Source organism: Uloborus diversus, chromosome 3, assembly GCF_026930045.1.
Source record: "Uloborus diversus isolate 005 chromosome 3, Udiv.v.3.1, whole genome shotgun sequence".
Taxonomy (NCBI): domain Eukaryota; kingdom Metazoa; phylum Arthropoda; class Arachnida; order Araneae; family Uloboridae; genus Uloborus; species Uloborus diversus.
The window spans coordinates 215,295,557-215,316,303 of NC_072733.1; the positions used below are offsets into that span (position 1 = coordinate 215,295,557).

The following is a 20,747-nucleotide window of genomic DNA, read 5'->3' on the forward strand; positions in this document are numbered from 1 at the left end:
AAAGGGGGAACTGAAGTAAAGAGGCTTGCACAGTGCATACATAGTAACAAAAGGCTGATGCCTCGAGTCATTTGTTCTTCTGATTTCCCTCCCTTTTTCCTGTGCCTTAGTGGCTTGTTTGTACATTGCAGTTAGCTGGTGCATTTGTTTTTGGCTTATCCGAAATTGTAGGCCTATGAGGCTGTAAATCAGCGGTGTTTTAAGTCTTTATTTTTTGACTGAAGTAAGGTTGAGAAACTTTTATTATTTCCCTTTCCCTAATGTTACTACCAAAAAACATTAGGGGATACCAGGATTCGTACGGGTTATGGAAATCCTAGAAAGTCATGGAAAAAAAATAATACGAGTACAAAAGTGACGACCAGCAACAGGCTGTGGGCCCAGCTAGACTGGTCCTAGTCAATTTACAATCCTCAGTGAAGATCGATGGCCCTCTTAAAACTGTCTACTCCTTTGCTCATTACCACCTCTTCCGGTAAGCTGTTCCAAGGTTCCACTACCCTGCTAAAATAATTATTTTTCCTAATATCCATGTTAGCCTGAGATTTAAATAGCTTAAAACAATGACCCCTTGTCCTGTTTTCAGTGCTAAACTTTAGCCCCGTAACATCTTTCGTTTTAATAAAACAGCTGAATCATGTCCCCTCGATCTCTTCCTTGCTCAAGACTACATTTTTAGCCTTCTAAGCCTGGAATCATGATCTAAGTGGGAATGTCCACTTATTAGCCTTGTAGCCCGCCTTTGAACCCTTTCCAATACATTAATGTCTTTCTTAAGATAAGGAGACCAAAACTGAACAGCATACTCCAAATGGGGTCTTACCAAACTTCTATATAAGGGCAGATAAACTTCTTTAGATTTATTTTAAATAGATCTATTGATAAACCCAAGCATCTGATTGGCTTTGTTGCTAGCAATGCTGCACTGTTAGCTAAACTTTAAATCCTGACTTATTAAGACCCCCAGATCAGTAACTTTGTCTGCCTGACTAATGACTGAACCTTGCAAATAATAACTTGTACACTTATTTCCATGCCCTAAATGTAGCACTTGACATTTCCCAACATTAACAGCTATACCCCATTTATCAGCCCACTCCGTAATATGATCTGGATCCTCTTGCAGCTGCTTTGCTTGTTCTTCATTTTCTATAGTCCCCATAACTTTGACATCATCAGCAAAACAATTAATGTTCCCAGAAATATTTTTGTGAATATCCTTCATAAAGACATTGAACAAAACAGGTCCTAACACTGATCCTTGAGGAACCCCGCTTCAGACCTCACTCCAATTAGAATAATTTCCCCTTACAACTACTCTTTGTTTCCTTCCGGTCAGCCAGTTTTTTACCCAAATGAAAGTTTTCCCTCCTATTCCTATATCAGCTAATTTGCTAAGTAGAGCAACATGCAGTACCTTATAGAAAGCTTTTTGAAAATCAGTGTAAACAACATCTACAGGCTTCTTATTGTCCAAAGCCATGGTAACTTTGTCATAGAAATGTAATAAATTAGTTGCACAAGATTTACCTTTCCTGAAACCGTACTGAAAACTAGTCAATAGATTATTAGTCTCTAGAAAATTTACTATCTTAATTTTCATCAATGTTTCAAAAATTTTGCAAACCGCCGAAGTTAGACTCACAGGTCTATAATTTTCCGCACTCCCTTTAGACCCTTTATTGAAGAGCGGTGTAATGTTAGCCAGCTTCCAGTTCTCTGGCACTGTCCCCGACTTATAAGAAGCATTGAAAATGTTTGCGATTACATCTGCTAATTCCTCTGCACATTCAACTAAAATTTTTGGATAAATATTATCTGGCCCCGGAGCCTTAGTCTCTTTAATTTTTTTCAAATGAAGTAAAACGTCATCCCTGGAAAATACAAAGTCCTCAAGCTGTACTATAGCTTGTGTCTTGTTGGTGTCAACTGTTGAGATACAGTTATCGTTAAAAACACTCGAAAAAAAGTTATTAAGAACATTAGCAATATCACTATCGTCCTGAATTAAAATTCCGTGCTCATCAACCAGTGGCCCAATATGACTATTTCGAACTTTCCCCGAATTAGCGTATGCAAAAAACCTCTTGGGATTCCTGTTTATGTTATCTGCCAGTCTTTGCTCCAACTCTCTTTTCTGAATCCGTACCAAATACTTAAATTTACACCTTGCCTTACAATATTGGAGCCTATCTGCACTGTGACCTGTTTCTCTAAACCTATGAAAAGCAGCTTGCTTGTAATTTAGAGCGTCTTTAGTTTCCCTGGAGAACCACATTGGCCAAATTTTAGTGTTGACATCCTTTCTCCTAAAAGGAACATGATTCCTGACCATATTCGCTAGATTTTCCTTCAATTCTGCCCACTAAAGATTCACATCACTATTGTCCAATCCAGAAGAAAAAACTGCTTTCAAACTCTGCCGAAGTGCCACAAAGTCAGTATTTCTGAAATTGGGCACAAACCTAAAATTCTCTACTTTGTGCATATCAAATTTAATCCCAAACCTAATACTGTTGTGGTCACTATCTCCAATGTATTCCCCTACACATAACCCCTGAACAGAGCCTTCCATGTCGCAGAAAACTAGATCCAAAATCGCGTCCTGTCGAGTACCCTGAGTTACAATTTTATCTAAGAAACAGTCACCAATTACTTTCAAAAATTCCTCTTCTCTGCTATTACTATGGTAAAAATTATTCCAATCAATTCCTGGAAAATTAAAATCTCCCATTATGATGACTGACCCCTTGCTAGAAATGTCACTAATAATACTAAACATCTGTTCGTCTTGACCCTGGCTTAAGTTGGGTGGCCTATAAATATTCCTCAAACGTAGTTTTTTGCCCTTATTACTAATCAACTCCAGCCAAATCATATCAATCTCATTAGGTTTATCATTAATTACCAATTCATTGCAAATTAAAGTGTCTCTGACATAAAATAAAACCCCACCACCTCTTTTACCTACTCTATCTTGTCTAAACAAATTATACCCAGCAATAGATAATAAATCATCATCACTTTCGGTAGCCCATGTCTCGGTAACTCCAATAATATCCAACCTCTCGTCTATAATTATGCTTTTCAATTCTTTCATCTTGTTCCTAATACTACGAGCATTTGTATAAAGAACCTTAAGTAAGCCCATCTTACTTTTATTTAATGCTGCACGATCGTCTGAATCCCAAGTGTTAAAATCTTTTCTCTTATTAGCCACCCTATTTCCGTTTCTACTAAAATCCCAATAGTTAGTAGAGTACCCTTTCGAATTCTGCTCCTTAAACCATGCCCCCCATTCCAACTTAGTTTTTTGATTCTGAAGCCTCTAAAACCAAACCACTAACCATTTTGACCCTTGTAGAGCTCAGATGCAGGCCATCCCTGGCAATCCAATCTCGTTTACATTTACTCCACACATCAATAAACCTGATACTACACTTAACGCAAATTTCCTTGAGTACCAGGTTCATACACCTAGCCCGTTGGTTTAACCAACTCCTGTGCACTCCATACCTGGGAAGCAAACCAACCACTTGGACATTTGCCGAACAGTTGGTTGCTTTGTCCAACAGGGAATCCCATTCCTTTGTAAACTCGTCGTTGTTACTATGGCCTACATCGTTAGTTCCCACCCACAAAGTAACTACATCCTCTTTATTAAATACCCCCTTCTTTTCAGCAACCCTATTTACATCTCTCACCCGAGCCCCTGGCAAACAACATCTAGCCACCTTACGTCTAACTCTGCCTATTGAGTTTCCCACCTCACGCACCATTGAATCTTCCAAAATTATACCCTTTGTTTCCCAGTCAGTCACTTCAGCAATAACTTTCCCCTTTACCTCTGGAATTTTCCCACTATTTAACACACAAGCTAATGCCCACATCCTTTTTACTAACTTCCTCCTTTAATTCTGGTAAAGTCATGGAAAATTAATATTTTCATTAAAAGTCATGGATATTTATTTCAAGTCATGGAAAAATGTCTTGGGCAGTAAGAAAGTAACAGAAGCTAAAAGAACATTAGAAATCTTCAGTGATTTAACAGTATTGCATGTAAAAGCCGTTTACACTGGAAAACTGAACCATCTCAAAAACAAATCTGAGTTTTGGAATCCTATTGCATTTGCTTCTGTAACAGCCATCCGCTTTTTTTTTTCTTTTTTGTAATGTGGTTTTACTGCTGGGACATCACTTATTTGGAATTCACAATTATTTTCAGCACTTTTTATATTTTTTAGAACTGGACTTGCACATTCTAGATTTTACGACACCCACTCAATTGCATCAGAGTTCGTTTCAACCACTCATAAAAAATCATTATTAAACTTGTCAGAGTTTATCTTAATTTGTTGAAGGCTTTAGAAAATGAACATTTAGTCAGGCGATAGAACAAAGAAATAGGGAATTCTAATACTTAAAAAAAATGAATTTACTGAAAAACAAGACTTTACTTCAATGAACAAAAATACTGTCAAGTTACATAAATTATTAGATACACTGTTGACACCTAAGGGCAATATTTTCATGAAGTAAATTTATTTTTAAAACTTTGTGATGACTCATTCAACCTTTCTCCCATTTATTAATATTCTTCCCCATTTATTACTATTGTGCTCTGTTTATTAAATATTTATTACTTGAAACATCTGTATATTGCATTCACTATATTTTTGCATTACTTAAATTAAAAAAATAAGAATAGATATTAGTTTCTGTACTATGCGTTGATGTTTTTTCAGTCACAAGTAAATGCTTTGATAAGGTAGTGGCTTTCACATAATAGTTTTGCTAATACCCATTGCAGAACATTGGAAAATATGCAGTACTATTCTCTTTGTGTAGCAAGGTTATGAACATTTTTTATGTGAAGTCTTGGAAAAGTCATGGAATTTTTTATCCCAATAGAATATGAACCCTGGGGTACACAAATTGTGCCTTTAAGATTTTTGTTTCAAAAAACTTTCAGAGCTATCATTCTAACCATTTTCACTTAAGATCTTCAAAGATAGACTAAAATTGTTTTTTAAACTTATGTCTCAAAAACCCTTGAAGGGAAGGTCCAGGTGCCTGATCCCAAAACCAATCCTTCTCAGACACAGCCTAAAATTGTCTTCAATTTCAAAACAAATTTTGACAGGGAGCCCCTTTTCCTCTATCACTACCAAATATGACATAAAGTTGCTCTTTTGTATAGAAAAAATTCCAGACAGAAGTTTAAAATTATGTATTTAATTACTTCAGTTTTAGAAAGTTTCCGAGACGAGCCCCTAATGTTATCAAAGATAGCCTAAACATAGCTTCAGTCTTCAAAAAAGTTCCGAAATGCGCTCAAACTTTCTGTATCAAAAATTGTCATTGTTTACTTCAATTAAAACATTTCAACATTTCGTGGAATCTGGGAAAATCTACTCTTCCCTCCTACTCTCCCATCTCCTCCTAAATTTTCGAAAAATTTGCATTGAAGAGTTCTTAAAACCTCAATTTCGAAAACTTTCCCATTGACTTCCATGATATCCTCACCTCCGTCTTTCCTCTGAAGTTGAAGGATGTCTTAGAATAGTTTTTTTAGGATATATAACTATTAGTGTCCATCTTTCCTTCAAAGCAACAAATCGGACACAAAAAAAAATTCCCTGCAAGAAATTCATGTCATTTTTTTATAAATTCGCTTTTTTCTCCTTTTTTTAAAAAAATTAAAACTAGATGTAGAAAGTTAACATTAAAATGAATAGTGTGGTAGTTTCAATTCTTTGCTCCTCCTTAGGAAAAATTGAATATCTAGCACTAGAGCTTCTCCATCTAATAACTTCAGTCTCCAAAAAAAAAGTATGTGGGGGGGAGGGGAATTTGGTCATATTGTCCCCCCCCCCTCCAAAATTCAAGCATATATACGTCACTGATTTCATTTACCTTGAAAAATGTTACTGGCTGTCAAGCTTGCAATAAGTTTTTGAGGGTATGAATATGAGTGCATTTAACTGTTCTTTTATAAATTGAGTGTACAGGCATACCTTGTATAACACGGTTAGTTTGTTCTGTGTAGTATTAAAACCATGTTATACGAGACTTTTTTGAAAATAGCTTTTTAACTCATTTTTCGCACTAATTAATAATGTACATAGTAAAAATCATGTCAATATGTATGGTATTCGAAACCATGTTTTTTGTTACATCGAAACCGTGCTATATGAGACTTAGCAATAATGTGAATTAAGGGATGTCTACCGTGTGATATCGGAACCAAGTTTCAAAAAAACAGAGTAAAAACTTATTATTAAACATTAACAGAATGAATTTGACAAAAATGAAATTCCATCATTTCTAAACATAACTTCTGTATTATATCGAAACCATGCTTTAATAATCGCAAATTCGGTACCATGTAATATCGAAACCGTGTTATACTAGGGACGCCTGCATATGTATTGAAGATAGGAGAACAGGAAACCTTTATTTAAGAAAAATACTTTCATACCCTGGAACCTAAACTTTACTTGCATTTTTCTCACACAGGTACGGTTTGGAGTGCCTCTTTCGGTTTTACAGTTACGGTTTGGAAAAGCATTTCAGGGAAGATCTTTTTAAAGACTTCCAAGATGAAACTCTAAAGGATTTGCAAAATGGTAATTAAATTTTTCGAAAAGATTTCTGTAAATTTTTGAGATGTTTCTGGAATTAGCTTCAATTGCTAACCTTTATATGTTTTTTCTAAAAAATCATTTGCTAAGATTTTATGTAAATTTAAGTTTTTCTAAGTACAGTTTAACTTCAATTTAACAAAACCCTGATTTAACGATTTCCTCAATTTAATGATACATTTCACTGGTCCAGATTTAACTGCATTGAATGTATTTATTCTTCTCGATTTAACAATGCTTGATTTAACAATAACTTTTTCTAATCCCTTGACAATCGTTAAACCAGAGTTATACTGTACTATAAAAATATATTTCACAGTAACTTCACATTTTTTTGCAAAACTTATTTTCTTAATTTGTATTGAATTAATTTCTGAAAGCAGGAGATGCATTTATTAACTGCAGATTTTTTAGCTATCAAGACACTTTTACAATTACAGATTGTTTTTTATTCATTGTTCAACATTTTTCTCATCATTTTTTGTATAATTAAAAGCTTAAACTGTGTGAAAATTGTGCATTTGCGAATGAATCAAAAATATTTTTTCCATAATAAGGACAATTGAAAAGGTCATTTTGATTGTTATTTTATTTGTTTGACTTCAGGTGCATATTTAAAGCACAAAATTTTGTTGACATGATGCACTTCTAAGGCTTTTATGTAAAATGCTTAAGTTTAAAAATATTTAAATTTTTCATACTGCATGTACAGGATAGGTTTTTATTTTGTATAAATTTGCTTTTGAAACGTAACTGACAGGTTTTTATTTTGTATAAATTTGCTTTTGAGATGTAACTTAGTTATACTCTTTTATTTGGATGTTTATTGATAGTAAGATTACTTGTTTGTTTTTAAATACATTATTCATAAAACTAAATATGAAATTAATTAATATGGTTTCTGACTGTTATTTTGAGTATAAGAAATTGAAATACCGTTTTCAAAATGAAATGTATTTTGTCTTTCAATGTGGTTTCATTATAAATGTCTTCTTCTAAATGGCTGTTTAAAACTTGCATTTCAGGTTATCTTTATGGACTTGAGAAATTTTGGGCTTTTCTTGAATATTCTGGGCAAAAGAATTCTCTTGATGTTGATCCAGTTCTTAAAGCAACGCTCCAGGGATTCAAAACAGTGGAAGACTTCAGAGTAAGTCCTCTCTCTCTCTCTCTCTCTCTCTCTCTCTCTCTCTATATATATATATATATATATATATATATATATATATATATATATATATATATATATATATATATATATATATATATATATATGTGTGTGTGTGTGTGTGTGTATTTTACTTTTTCAGGGAATCAGTTTGGTAATTTTATTTTGTTAACCTTTTGTATTTAAAACCAACTTTATTCAGTATTATCAATACTTGTATTAAAAGTAAAAATGCTAACTTCCTTCAATGAGATTATTGTTCTGAAAGAAATTATCATTAAGGTGATTTCTCAGTTGCTTGGAAGTTTTTGGAGCCTGTATTTAAATTTTCTGTTGCAATTTTTTTTTAATCTATATATTTTTTAGTTTAGTTAAATTGTTTTTATGTATATATTATTTAGTTTAGTTTAATTGTTTTCACCAAAGAGTACCAAGTAGAATGTGATAATTTTTCACTTAATGCTACTTACATAAAGTATACTTTTAGTTGTAGAAAACTTTTGTGCATTTTTTTCTTTATTACTTATCTTGATATTCTTTCATTATGTCAAATATTTCTTCTGCACAGGCATATGAATGCAGCTATGCTACAGGTCCTGCTGTTGAGCGTCATCGCAATTTGTCAGAATCCTCCGGTTCTCGTCAAAACCGAAGCTACAACATGGAACCTCGCTCAAGGAGAAATACCATATCTGCTGCTGATACTGCAAGAAGAAGAAAAGCAAGCGGATCTAAAATGAGCGACCAGAGAAAAGGATCTCTGCATATTAAACATCCAATTGTACCAAGCGAAAATTCTGCCCTTTCCTCTACTGATGCTTCTCTTAATCTGAAGAAAAAAAATGAAGTTGCTGTGGAAAAAGAAGTTATCCTTGAAAAGGAGTCGACAAGCAAGTTAAGTACATCAGCAATACCTTTGGCAGAGCCAAAGAAAGTAGAAATGAATGAAAAAGATAAAAGTGTGAAGGATGAAGAATCTACTTTGAATATGAAAGATATTAGCTCTCATATAGAGGAAATAGCAGCTGAAAATGTTGAAGTTTCTTGTAAAGAAGATAGCAGCTCTCTTGTTGTGACAAGTATTAAGTTAGAAGAAATTGAAACGTTAGAAAATGTGAATTTGGAGGAAATCAAAACATTAGAAAATGTGAAGTTAGAGGAAATCCAATCATTAGAAAATGTGAAGTTAGAGGATATCCAAATGTTAGAAGATGTGAAGTCAGAGGAAATCCAAACATTAGAAAATGTGAAGTTAGAGGAAATCAAAGTGTTAGAAAATTGTCAGGAAAGTTCTGAAAATCCTGATTGCAGTGACCAAGTTAATGAAAAGAAAGCATCTTCAGTTTCTGAAAATATCAAAAGTGATCCAGTGCTTATTTCAGCAGAAATTTCTGAGGTACATGTTTCAGAAACTCCAGTCAAAGCTGAAACTGAAGCCATATCAGATAAAGATGGAAGTGATTTAAGTATTAAAAATGATGACTCCAGCATTAGTAATTCTGAAAAGAAATTGAGCCCTGAAGACGGTATGGAAGAACATGTTAACTAAAGTTAAAGGTAGAAGTTTTTTTTTCTATTTTACAAAAACTTAATTTGCTTGTGTTTTCTAAAATTATGCTTATAAAACTGTACAGAATGGTATCGACAATATTTTTGATTCAAAGCTTTAATTCAAGTATCTTAACTGGTTTGATGATACATTTTAAATTTTTCTCTCCATATTTTCTATAATTACCCATCTTTTGCTGTCATTTTTTTTAACAGCCTCCAGTTATCAATTCTTTATTTTTTTTTCTGGAAGTCCAATATTTTTGCTAAAATCATGTGTTCTCTGTTTTTTTCTTTATTTTTTTGCTCTCTATTCTTATCACACACACACAGGAGAAAAACACTAGTTTCTTTTATCTAATATCTTTGGTGCTTCTCGCCAGAAAATGCAGTGGAATTCTTACTTTTTCTTTTACAGATAGAGTAAACCCTTGTTTCATCGCGCGCCTCGTTATATCAGTCATTCAGATATAGTGCACTTTTCCTTTGTTTCCCTAAATCTTATATTTAAAAAAATATTGCTTTACATTTGAAATCACAGTAAAAAAAGGTTATATTTCTAAGAAAAGGTATTTTCTTTTTTTATAACCAAAAAACAAAATGGCATATTTTTCCATAGCTTAATTTGTTACAGTTTAAATTGCAACTTTTGTTTGTATTTCACCATAAAACAACAAAAATATTTCAAATTATTTTTTTTCTATTTTGAGACAAAGAACAAGACTCAGAAATTTTATAAGTGGCCCTTATCCACACCTGTGTCACTGTGTTTTGAAGTACAAAAAGGGATGTAGTTTTTACTAGTTTCTTTAAAAAAATAAGTAGAACTTATGCACGTTCTAAAAGATATTAATTTACATCAACATGCATATGGAAAATTTAAGTTAAAAAATCGATATTTCTATTTTTTTTTCTGAAAATTAATAAGTAAGGAATGAAGAGTGGGCAAGAAAGTGCATTTAAGTAAAATAGTTTTAGTTTATTTCACAACCTCTAAAGCAATGAGGATAAGCTACAATTTTGCAGATGAAATTTAGCTTTTCAAGAGTACATTTTGTTTTAAAAAAATTACCAACATCTTTAATTATACATGAAATACACCAGCAGCTCAGTCAATTCCAGTCGAAGACTGCAGTTTCGTGCTTATTAGCACTCAACAGCCTGGCATAGTAGTGACTGAGCTTGAGGTGGAAAACCACTTAAGGAAGCCAAGACTGCCAAACAAACTGGTAGCTAATACAGAATTAGCATTGACCAGACCAGTGACCGAAACAATGGTTCAGTTCAACTCAAAGATTGAAGGCAAGGCAGGAGTATCCAGTAAGTTACTTGTTGAAACTGCAATCCTCGGCTGGAATTGACTGAACTGCCGGTGTATTTCATGTATTTCTGCGTTAGCCCTGGCTATAGGGCAGTAACTTACTGAATATCTTTAATTATAGTTTCAAAACAAGTATTTCTTTTGCATTTTATTAAAATATTAAGGGCAAGTGTTAAAGAATTATTTATGCATTTCATTTCAACACTTTGAAGCACCATAAAATGTTGTACAAATAACAAAAAGAAAAAACGCGGAGAGGATGCTTCAAGTGCTTTATTTTGATTTCAACTTTAGAGTGGAAACCATGTATGATTCTACAGTAGCCATGCTACAATGTATTCCTCATTTTTAAGAAGTGGTCCTATTTTTCTCTTTGATTCAAGAGCAACTATAACCACCAGCCAATCTCAAGCACTTTCAGATGAGTACAAGATGTCAACTCCTTCTCCCTCACCCTTAACCACCTTGCAGTTCTTGGCGAGATATCTCGCCCATGTAACATGTAATTCTTGGACTGCCCAACCGCAAGGGGGTTAATAAGCTTAGTGTTTTTCTATATAACTCTATTTTGTCAAACATTTTCAACAGTTGTGACTGGACTGAACTCCCTTTTTATTCACTCTTTGGCTTCCTACCACATTTGTCAATAACAGACTTTTTGACAGAGAACAAACTTTATGTGGGTTGCAGTAGGCATGTATTTTAAAATATTTACAGAAGAAATGATTGTAACTCTGTTAATTCCTGCTCCCTCACCTTAGCAATCACTGTATTAATCTAAATTTTTGTATTGTGAGAGTGCTCTGAAATGAGCATTGTGTAATTAGTGGAAAATGGAATAGATTGAAGAAGTTTAAATATATTTAAAACCAGCACCACTCCATATTTTCTTTTTCCCATTATTTTTTGATAAACTTTTGTTAAAAAGAATGGTTGGAATGATATTCATTAACTTCAATATACTTTTTACTGAGCTTTCTGAATTTCAAACTCATGTAAGTAAAAACCTTTCTTCAGAAATGTGTCAAAACAGTCTTTGTCAAAAGTTCCATGCTGTGTTTGAGATTTAGATCATTTTGTATCTTATGAATGATTCAATTAGTTTGACGGATATAAGTTGTTTTTATACATTCTATCTTAAACGGCTTGTTTTATTTTATAATTTATGGATTTATTTACTTTTGTTCTTTATTGTCCTGAAATTCCTGAAACATTGAATATCCTTAATTTTCCTAAACTATACTAATTTATCTTGGAATTATAAAAAAGATTTTTTCTAATACTCAAATACAAATACAATACAAATACAAAAGTGACGACCAGCAACAGGCTCTGGGCCCAGCTAGACTGGTCCTAGTCAATTTACAATCCCCAGTGAAGATCAATGGCCCTCTTAAAACTATCTACTCCCTTGCTCATTACCACCTCTTCCGGTAAACTGTTCCAAGGTTCCACTACCCTGCTAATATAATAATTTTTCCTAACATCCATGTTAGCCTGAGATTTAAATAGCTTAAAACAATGACCCCTTGTCCTGTTTTCAGTGCTAAACTTCAGCCTCCTAACATCTTTCATTTTAATAAATTTAAACAACTGAATCATGTCCCCTTGGTCTCTTCTTTGCTCAAGACTACATTTTTAGCCTTCTAAGCCTGGAATCATAGTCTAAGTGAGAAAGTCCATTTATTAGCCTTGTAGCTCGCCTTTGAACCCTTTCCAATACATTAATGTCTTTCTTAAGATAAGGAGACCAAAACTGAACAGTATACTCCAAATGAAGTCTTACCAAACTTCTATATAAAGGCAGAAGAACTTCTTTAGATTTGTTTGAAATAGATCTATTGATAAACCCAAGCATCTTATTGGCCTTATTACTAGCAATGCTGCACTGTTGGCTAAACTTTAAATCCTGACTTATTAAGACCCCCTGATCAGTAACTTTGTCTGCCTGACTAGTGACTGAACCTTGCAAATAATAACTTGTACACTTATTTCCATGCCCTAAATGTAGCACTTGACATTTCCCAACATTAACAGCCATACCCCATTTATCAGCCCACTCCGTAATATGATCTAGATCCTCTTGCAGCTGTTTTGCTTGTTCTTCATTTTCTACAGTCCCCATAACTTTGACATCATCAGCAAAACAATTCATGTTCCCAGAAATATTTTTGTGAATATCGTTCATAAAAACAATGAACAAAACAGGCCCTAACACTGATCCTTGAGGAACCCCGCTTAAAACCTCAACCCAATTAGAATAATTTCTCCTTACAACTACCCTTTGTTTCCTTCCGGTCAGCCAGTTTTTTACCCAAATGAAAGTTTTCCCTCCTATTCCTATATCAGCTAATTTGCTAAGTAGAGCAACATGCGATACCTTATCGAAAGCTTTTGGAAAATCAATGTAAACAACATGTCCTGTCGTTCTTTTCTCGTACTGCTGTATCAAAATTTTCAGTTGCTCTATTTATATTGCTGTGTCAAGTACATGATCAGTAAACAGGGTTTATATGGCTCTTAGAGGTCCTTATTTTTAATAAAGGTGCTTATTTATTTTTTAGTTATCTCTTTACTAGGAAAAATAATCATGCTATCTCTAGGCTATTGCGATGTCTTGCATTGTGTCCCTGGCCTTGTTTGCTTCAGCTCTTCTCCATTGAGCTGAAAACTCTTCCAACTGTAGTTGGCTAGTACCTCTTATCAGCTGAGTCTCCACTTTTATAGTTTATTTCTTCCAATTTTTATTCTAAATTTCTAAGTTTATTTAAGGCTTAATGCGTAACTGTTAACTCTTCCCATTTTGCCAGAAGGCTTCTGGTTTTATTTTCGTTAATATTCTGATCTTCTGGCCAGAAGGCAAAATCTTCCATTTTTTTCATTTTCTAATCAATTTATTGTTCCTGTAATATTTATTCCATTCTTCACCTAATTTGCTTCTTTCAGTAGTAATTATTCAAACAAAAAATTGTTAATATCATTAACTACATTAGAAAGCACAAATGCCCACATTTCTGTTTGTTTGGTCAACGTTCACTCTTGTCGAGTTTTCAACAGCTTATAAGACTTTTTGGATAAGACTGCTAATAGCTATTTTAATAAATATAGTTTAATTTTAAAATGAAAACATATACTTGCTTGGAAAAAGGTTTTTGTTCCTACTTTTATTGGCATCTGTGTATTGAAATACGAAATCAAAGTCATCCTTTACTTCCTGTAAAGGATGACTGAAATTTTAGCATTTCAAGCCTGTAACAATCATCTTCTTGGGCATATCAGTATTTTTTTATGTAATTTTCATTTTTAGGCCGGGAATTAAATCGGAAAATAATACTGAAACTTAACATTCTTGTTTAATATCTCAAAACTGAAAAGATCTAGTAAGAATTTCAAACAGAGTTATTGAACTTTTCTGAGTGAAAGATAACACCAGGTGGTTGGAATAAATTTTTGTGAAATTAGAAATGTTAGAAACTAGTTTATGCTTATGTCATTCATTATCTTAAATATTTAGCCTCTAATAAAACATATTTATTCATCTAAAGAGCAAATAAGATATTCATTGCACTTTAAATGCTTCATCTAATGGTACTAATTAGAATGTTTGTCTAAAAGTTAAAAACTTTTATGCCACCAACATCTAATATTTTAACTAGAGATGGAACAAAGCTTCAGCCATTCCACAGAAGCTTTGGCCTGGCAGAATCATGAGCTGTGATTCAGCCGCTTTGGCCTGAAACAATTTATGTTGCGAATTTTCTTTTACAATTATTGTATAAGATATTGTCTTTTAAATTCAAAACTGTACCTTATGGTAAATCATAATAGAAATGTATATTTAATTTTAAATTTTGTGTGTATTGAACCTTTGGAGCCAGACTTCATTGAACAATTAATACAAAAATTATTAACAATGTATTCTAATGAAAGGTACATTAGGTTATATTTAGTTTATGTATTATTAAAAAACTTAATTTTTTAATTGATGCTGTTAAAATATACTGCATTAAACATTCTTCAAATATATCTAGCAACAATGATGTTATTTATATATGCAAGGGCAGATATGAGACAAATCGGCATCCTTAAGTAATTCGTTTTAAAATTATATTTTATTTAATAATTATAGGTACAATATTTTAGTTTTTTAAATAGTATTTCAAATTATTTTGTATTGATTGATCAAGATTATCAACAATAAATCAGGATTTTAAAACATGCAGATAAATATCAAACATAAATTAAAGCAACATTTTAGTTTTAATCTTTTTTTTTCTTTTGTGTGTGTGTGTGTAAACCAAAATATGAGGAAGGCATCCAGTCCATTAGCAGCATATGCACCCTAGATCTATATGGTAAATATTTGTTCTAAATAATTAAAGGCTAAAAATTTATTCTAGATTAGTTAATATATGTAAAAAAAAACTTTCTAGATTAATATTTCAAATTACAGATTAGTATTTAATCATATCAGTTCATTATTATTAACATTAACTTAATTGTAGTTCATGCCTTTTATATTCCAAATAATGCTCTATATCACTTATTCTAATGAAAAATTAAAAACATGTGCTTTTCTGGTATTACCAGAGCAAAGCAAAAGTAACATCTTAAGTGTTGATACGTGTTAATTAAAAAAAAAAAACACAGTAAGCTGAAAATGTTGAAAAAAGGAAAAGTAGTAAAGTACATGGAGATTACCTGATGTTATATAATCATTTATTGTGTATTTAATGCCAAAACTCAACATACAGAGCAGCGGAAGCTTTGACCAAGCTTCCCTATTCAGCGTTTCGGCCAAATTACGCTTTGTGCTATCTCTAGTTTTAACGTCTAAGAGATTTTTTTTTTAAGAATAGTTTTGGCTTATAGATAAGAAATTCTATCGTTAGTTTTACAAAAAAAAATTTTGAGATTATATTCCCTTGAAATATAAGTAATTTTTTGGGGATCATACGTTATTACTTGCAAAATACATGAAACTGTTGTTGGTTTGTAATGTATCTTCAGAGTAAAAATCTTCTTTAGGATTGCTTATCTGAACCTCAAATTTCTTGTCTATGTGCTTTTAAAATGGGTTGGAAACTCAACATGTTATTTCATTTGTAATTCATTCCTTTTTAATTTTCAGGAGTATATAGTAGTATAAAATTATGCTTGATTATTGAAATTTACTGGTTTTTAATCTTAAATCAGTCTTTTTTTTTACTTGAAGAAGTCGGCAGGCATGCTTAATAATTTAAAATTCCAGCAAAATTTGTTCTTATCACTTCATTCATTCCCTTTATTGTACAATGTGGGATGATCTGCACCACTTTACTGTGTTATTTAAAATTTCTTATCTTGCAAGATTTCCCTTCAATATTGGTTCTTAAATAAAATGATGACATCCACTACTGCCATCAGAATTTATCTTCTGAGGGATGGCTTTTGGCTTAAAGAGTACTGTTTTCAAAGGTTTGACCAGAAATGAATGAAATAAATAACAAAGACAGCAGAAATATGTCCATTCATATCCTGTCTCTTTTTCTTTTTTCAAATCGAGAAAAGGAGGAAAATTCTGATTTATGTAAAAGTATAATTTCTAATGCTTTTTTTTTTCCAGTTATCCATAAACTCTGCAATGTTTACCAGAATAAACAAGTGCAAATTTCCCTATTTATGATAAAAATATCAATGGTTTGCATTATTTTATGTGTTAAATAAATAATATTGTGTGATTTGAGATATCTCATCCCTCAAGTTTCTGCGTTATAATGGCTATTGTAAAGTACACTTCAAAATAAATTTTAAATGCTGTCAAAGAGAATTTTTCAAATTATTTTCAAAAAATTTAAAACTATGTTACAATTAAATTCACTTTTCATTTTTCTCTACTAATTTGTTTTAGTAACATAAAGCAGTGATTCTGTATTTGAAAATTTAATTGAAAATGTAAGCTGTATAAGTAATTCTCCTAAAGAGGTCAAATGCTCTGCTGATTTTAGATGTAGACACATACTGCATTGCCCTCTTTTACTTTCCTCTATGTTTAATTCCTGTAAAAACATGTTAATTACTTAGGCACAGAATAAGACCATTAACATAAATAGTTGATAATAAAGGAATCAATGATGCATGTTAAATTGTAACTCTTTAAGTTCTGCTGTCGCTGCTGCAGGGACATTTACTTATTATTAATTAAACAAGCATAGTGATAAAGAAAATATGCTTCCCTCTCAAATTTGCTTTAGAACTAGCGCATATTTGAGAGTTTACTACAATGCAATTGCCTTTAATAATAATGATTTCAGTAAGTAATCTCGGATGAAATAATGTCATAATTCCACCCTAAATTTTCTTCTCTTTTTGCATATTTAATCGGCTTTTTGTTTTTGTGTTTCAGGCGTTTTCCACATCAAGTCCAATTTTTCAGCAGTGCTCTTCAGTTAAAAGTTATTATGGTAACTTTCATGTGATTTTGTGATAAAGATATTTTTATATTCAAAAACTTGAGCTCTAGAAATACTAAAAATTCTTTTGTGCCATTTGCAAATAATAGTTGTGCCTTCTACCTATATCATTTCTGACAACTAAAACTTGTATATAAATTTTTGGATTTTTTTCTTTCTCTTTTGTGTTTTAATATTTTTTTGAAATTAAATTTTACATAGAAATTATGTATTTTTATGATAAAATATGTTCTTTTTTTGTGTAGAACTGTACTTATTCTTTTGTTCAGAAATGAAATCTCACAATATTTTATTAATATTCCTTGAGCTCACTATCTATATATATGTACCTGTACTTTGTTTCTCATAGTTTTTTTTTTTTTTTTGTAGTTTTGTTATAATCAGTCTATTAATTCCAGTGATAATGATGTTACGATTTATTGTTACTTTTATTTTGTTCAAATTTGTAAATTTGATGAGTCTTCTCCTTATAAAGGATACTTATTAGATTTTTTTTTTTAATCATACAAATAACTGTTGGTATGATTTTACTTTTCAGACTTTTTTTTTTCAATGAGTAATGTTTTTGATTGATTCAAATCACAGTATCTTGACAATTGGTTGTATATAGTTTTGTGATAGGGAAATGAATCCAAGTAGCTTTATTTTGGTGGGCTTTTTTAATTTAAAAAGCTTAATGAGTTATGTTGATTTGAAAACTATTTTTCGACTGGACTGCATTATGTTGACTAACTGTTGAATTTTTCTGAATGAAGTTTCGTTACCAAGTTCCTTTTTTTCCTGTACACTTTTTTCATTTCAAGCTGTGTATAGTAAAAGTGTTAAATGAAACAATGTTGCAAATGTATATTTTATGTCTTTAAAACTTAAGTTTTGTTGATTAGAGTTTATACTGCCTGAACGAATAAAGCTCAAATTTTCTGAAGATTTTATGTTATACCTAGTTACGAAAAAAAAAGTTTCATTAAATATTTTAAAGTTATGTTTTTATAAATTATACCGGTTCATTCATAAATTTATTTTCCTTCAAAATGAAGAAAAATAAATTTCAGTTTACTAAATCAAGGTTGAAATTTTCAGTATTTTCACATTTAAGTTTTCTATCTTTGTCCATACTATATGTACATATATTACTGAAAGTAATGTTGAATGCCTTGCTCTGCTACATTTTACTGGTGCATTTCAGCTTAGCATTCTTTTATCGTTAAAACAGGGTTATCTTTGTGCTTTGTGGGCTACATTGTTAGAATTCAAAGTTACCTTTTGGTTTTCAACATTACATTCGTAAAATTGGTTATTCCATGTGCTCTAGTCATAAATCAGCATCTTAAAGTTTTTGCACTAGTCTTATGAATTTAGAAGTGGCCAATGTGTTATTCCCTCCCTTTCCTTTTTTTTTTTTTTTCTTTTTTCAATCTTTAAATTGTTTGGGAAGTCCTCTTTGCCTACATTTCAAAATCTAAATATGCAATTATGGCAAAGGAAGAAACAAATCTTTTTTCATCACTGAAATGTTGTTTCTTAGTTTTGTATATTTTTTATTTTTTTCTATTAGATAATCTTACTTCGTTTTTCTGATGTTGTAATGTTCACTTTTTAGTTCATAATTTGAGAGCTCTGACATTTTTCACGGTATCAGTTCTCGAAAATGCTTGGAAATTTTCTCAAGTTTCTTCATTTAAAATTTTGAACTATTGAATTTTTTTACGCATTAGTATGTTGTGTAAAGTTACTCTTCTATCTTAAATCTTAATAAATAAAATGAAGTTCAATGTTATTTACAATGAATTTAGCATGACAGTCAGGCTGTTGTCTGGAAATTTCAATGATTGTTTATTAAAATACTGGCATACCAAAAGAAATACTGATGGTAGCTTTTAAAAGATAATTCTTTTGAAAACATCAAAAAATGTAAAGCAATCTATTTTACCTTGTTGTGGTTTTGGATTTTTTATTATGAACTCAAATCTAACAATGCAGTTACATAGTTATTAAAATCCTGTGCTTCTTTTAAGTTTATATTGACATTTTATATATAAAATACATAACTTTCTAATCATGTGCCAAAATAAACTTTAGGGCATTAGATAAAATGGGGGGGGGGGGACAAAATTTTTAATAGTCTTTCATTTTTGCCATAAAGACAAACATTATTTGAAAGTCTGGCACATATTTGGTCTAAATTATTTTCTGACATGAAATACTTTTCAAACACTTAAAAAAAATTTTGAACAGCCATTCATCCTAACATCTTACAATTAAATTTCTCACTTATGTTTTTTGTATTTGTTTCATATGGAATGAGATTCAAAAGTTGAAATATTTAGTGGAGAATGAATTGTGATTACTAACTTTGTAAAATTTTGCTTTAATGTAGGATATTTTTATTGTTATTAACATTTTTTCCTTTCTATGTTGAATTTGTGGTCCATCTTCCATAAACATTTATTCTAACAAGTTTACTATTTTGTAATGAAGTATATTGTCATTCTTTGTTTACTTAAAAATGACTTGATTTTTTTTCTGTGTAAATATTTTTGCGAGGTTATCTATAATAATGTTTGTCAAATATATCTTTTTTGCTCAAGTGCAAGCAATGATATTGTATGAAAGGAAAATACTAGGTAAATGAAGACTTTGAAATGGAAATTTGAAAAGTGCCTGTTTAAAGTTTGAAAATTTTGATTAGGATTTTGTACTAATGACTTCATGTGCCTATGCATCTTGTAATGCTTGTACGTTAAAATGTGAGTTTTTGCTATGTTTATTACTGCTCCATTGTTTGTGTTATATGGGGTTTTTGGGTGTTTGATTTTCATGAATGGGCAATAAAAATTTTTAAAAACGTCTGAAGATTTTGTTTTTATTCTCTTAGCTTTCATCTGGAAAGTTAATCTGGAAAGTTATTCCTGATTTTTATGGTCTAGAAACAAGATGTCCATCATGTAGATTATCAACTATAAATGTGCATACTCCATTTTTTCCAATGGAAAGTAATTCACATTTGGGAACTCACGAAATCTGGCAAGTATGAACAGCTATAAGATTTCATTTTCCAGATACCATAGTTGTTTTCACCTTACTGCTCCAGGTCTTATCCTGCTGCCATTGCAGAAGCTTTAATTTTCTCCATCTTGCAATTTTTCTCTAATATGTATCCTAAATTAGCATAGAAGTCGAGAAAATATGAACAGGCACTGCCCTTAAGGGTGTAGTGACATCACTCATAGAAACTAGACTAAGTGCAGATAGTCTGTGACTTAGAGCATTCCCAAAAGCTTTATTTTTACTTGGTATTTCTAACATTGTTGTTCATAATTAGTGGGTTTAGTTTATTAAATATTAGTATTAATTATTTTAATGGAATTTAAAATTTTATCTTGTTGTAGAGAGTTCAAAACTATATGATTTTTTTCTGGTATTTCTTTGTTATCCATATTATTCTGTCATGACCTATTAATCAAGAGTATATTCACTAATTGTAATGGAAAATTGGTGGTTCGGTTTTTAATAAAGCCAAAACTTACTTAAGGAGATTATTTGTGAAAATTTCAAATGTCTCCATTTCCCAAAACTTAATCAAAATATTTTCTTAGAAACATTTTTTGAAGCAC

At 31.4% G+C, this 20,747-nt stretch overlaps 1 protein-coding gene across 1 annotated transcript in view; it reads left to right on the plus strand.

The window, feature by feature from the left end:
• LOC129218586 (la-related protein 1B-like) overlaps positions 1-19,982 on the plus strand; it is a 114,502-nt gene extending 94,520 nt beyond the window's left edge. The window contains exons 17-20 of the mRNA XM_054852901.1: positions 6,520-6,629; positions 7,670-7,794; positions 8,381-9,369; positions 17,067-19,982. Coding sequence (XP_054708876.1) covers positions 6,520-6,629; positions 7,670-7,794; positions 8,381-9,361 — 1,216 coding nt within the window. The 3' untranslated portion in view covers positions 9,362-9,369; positions 17,067-19,982. The remainder of the gene's footprint in view (positions 1-6,519; positions 6,630-7,669; positions 7,795-8,380; positions 9,370-17,066) is intronic.
• The last annotated feature ends 765 nt before the right edge of the window (positions 19,983-20,747 follow it).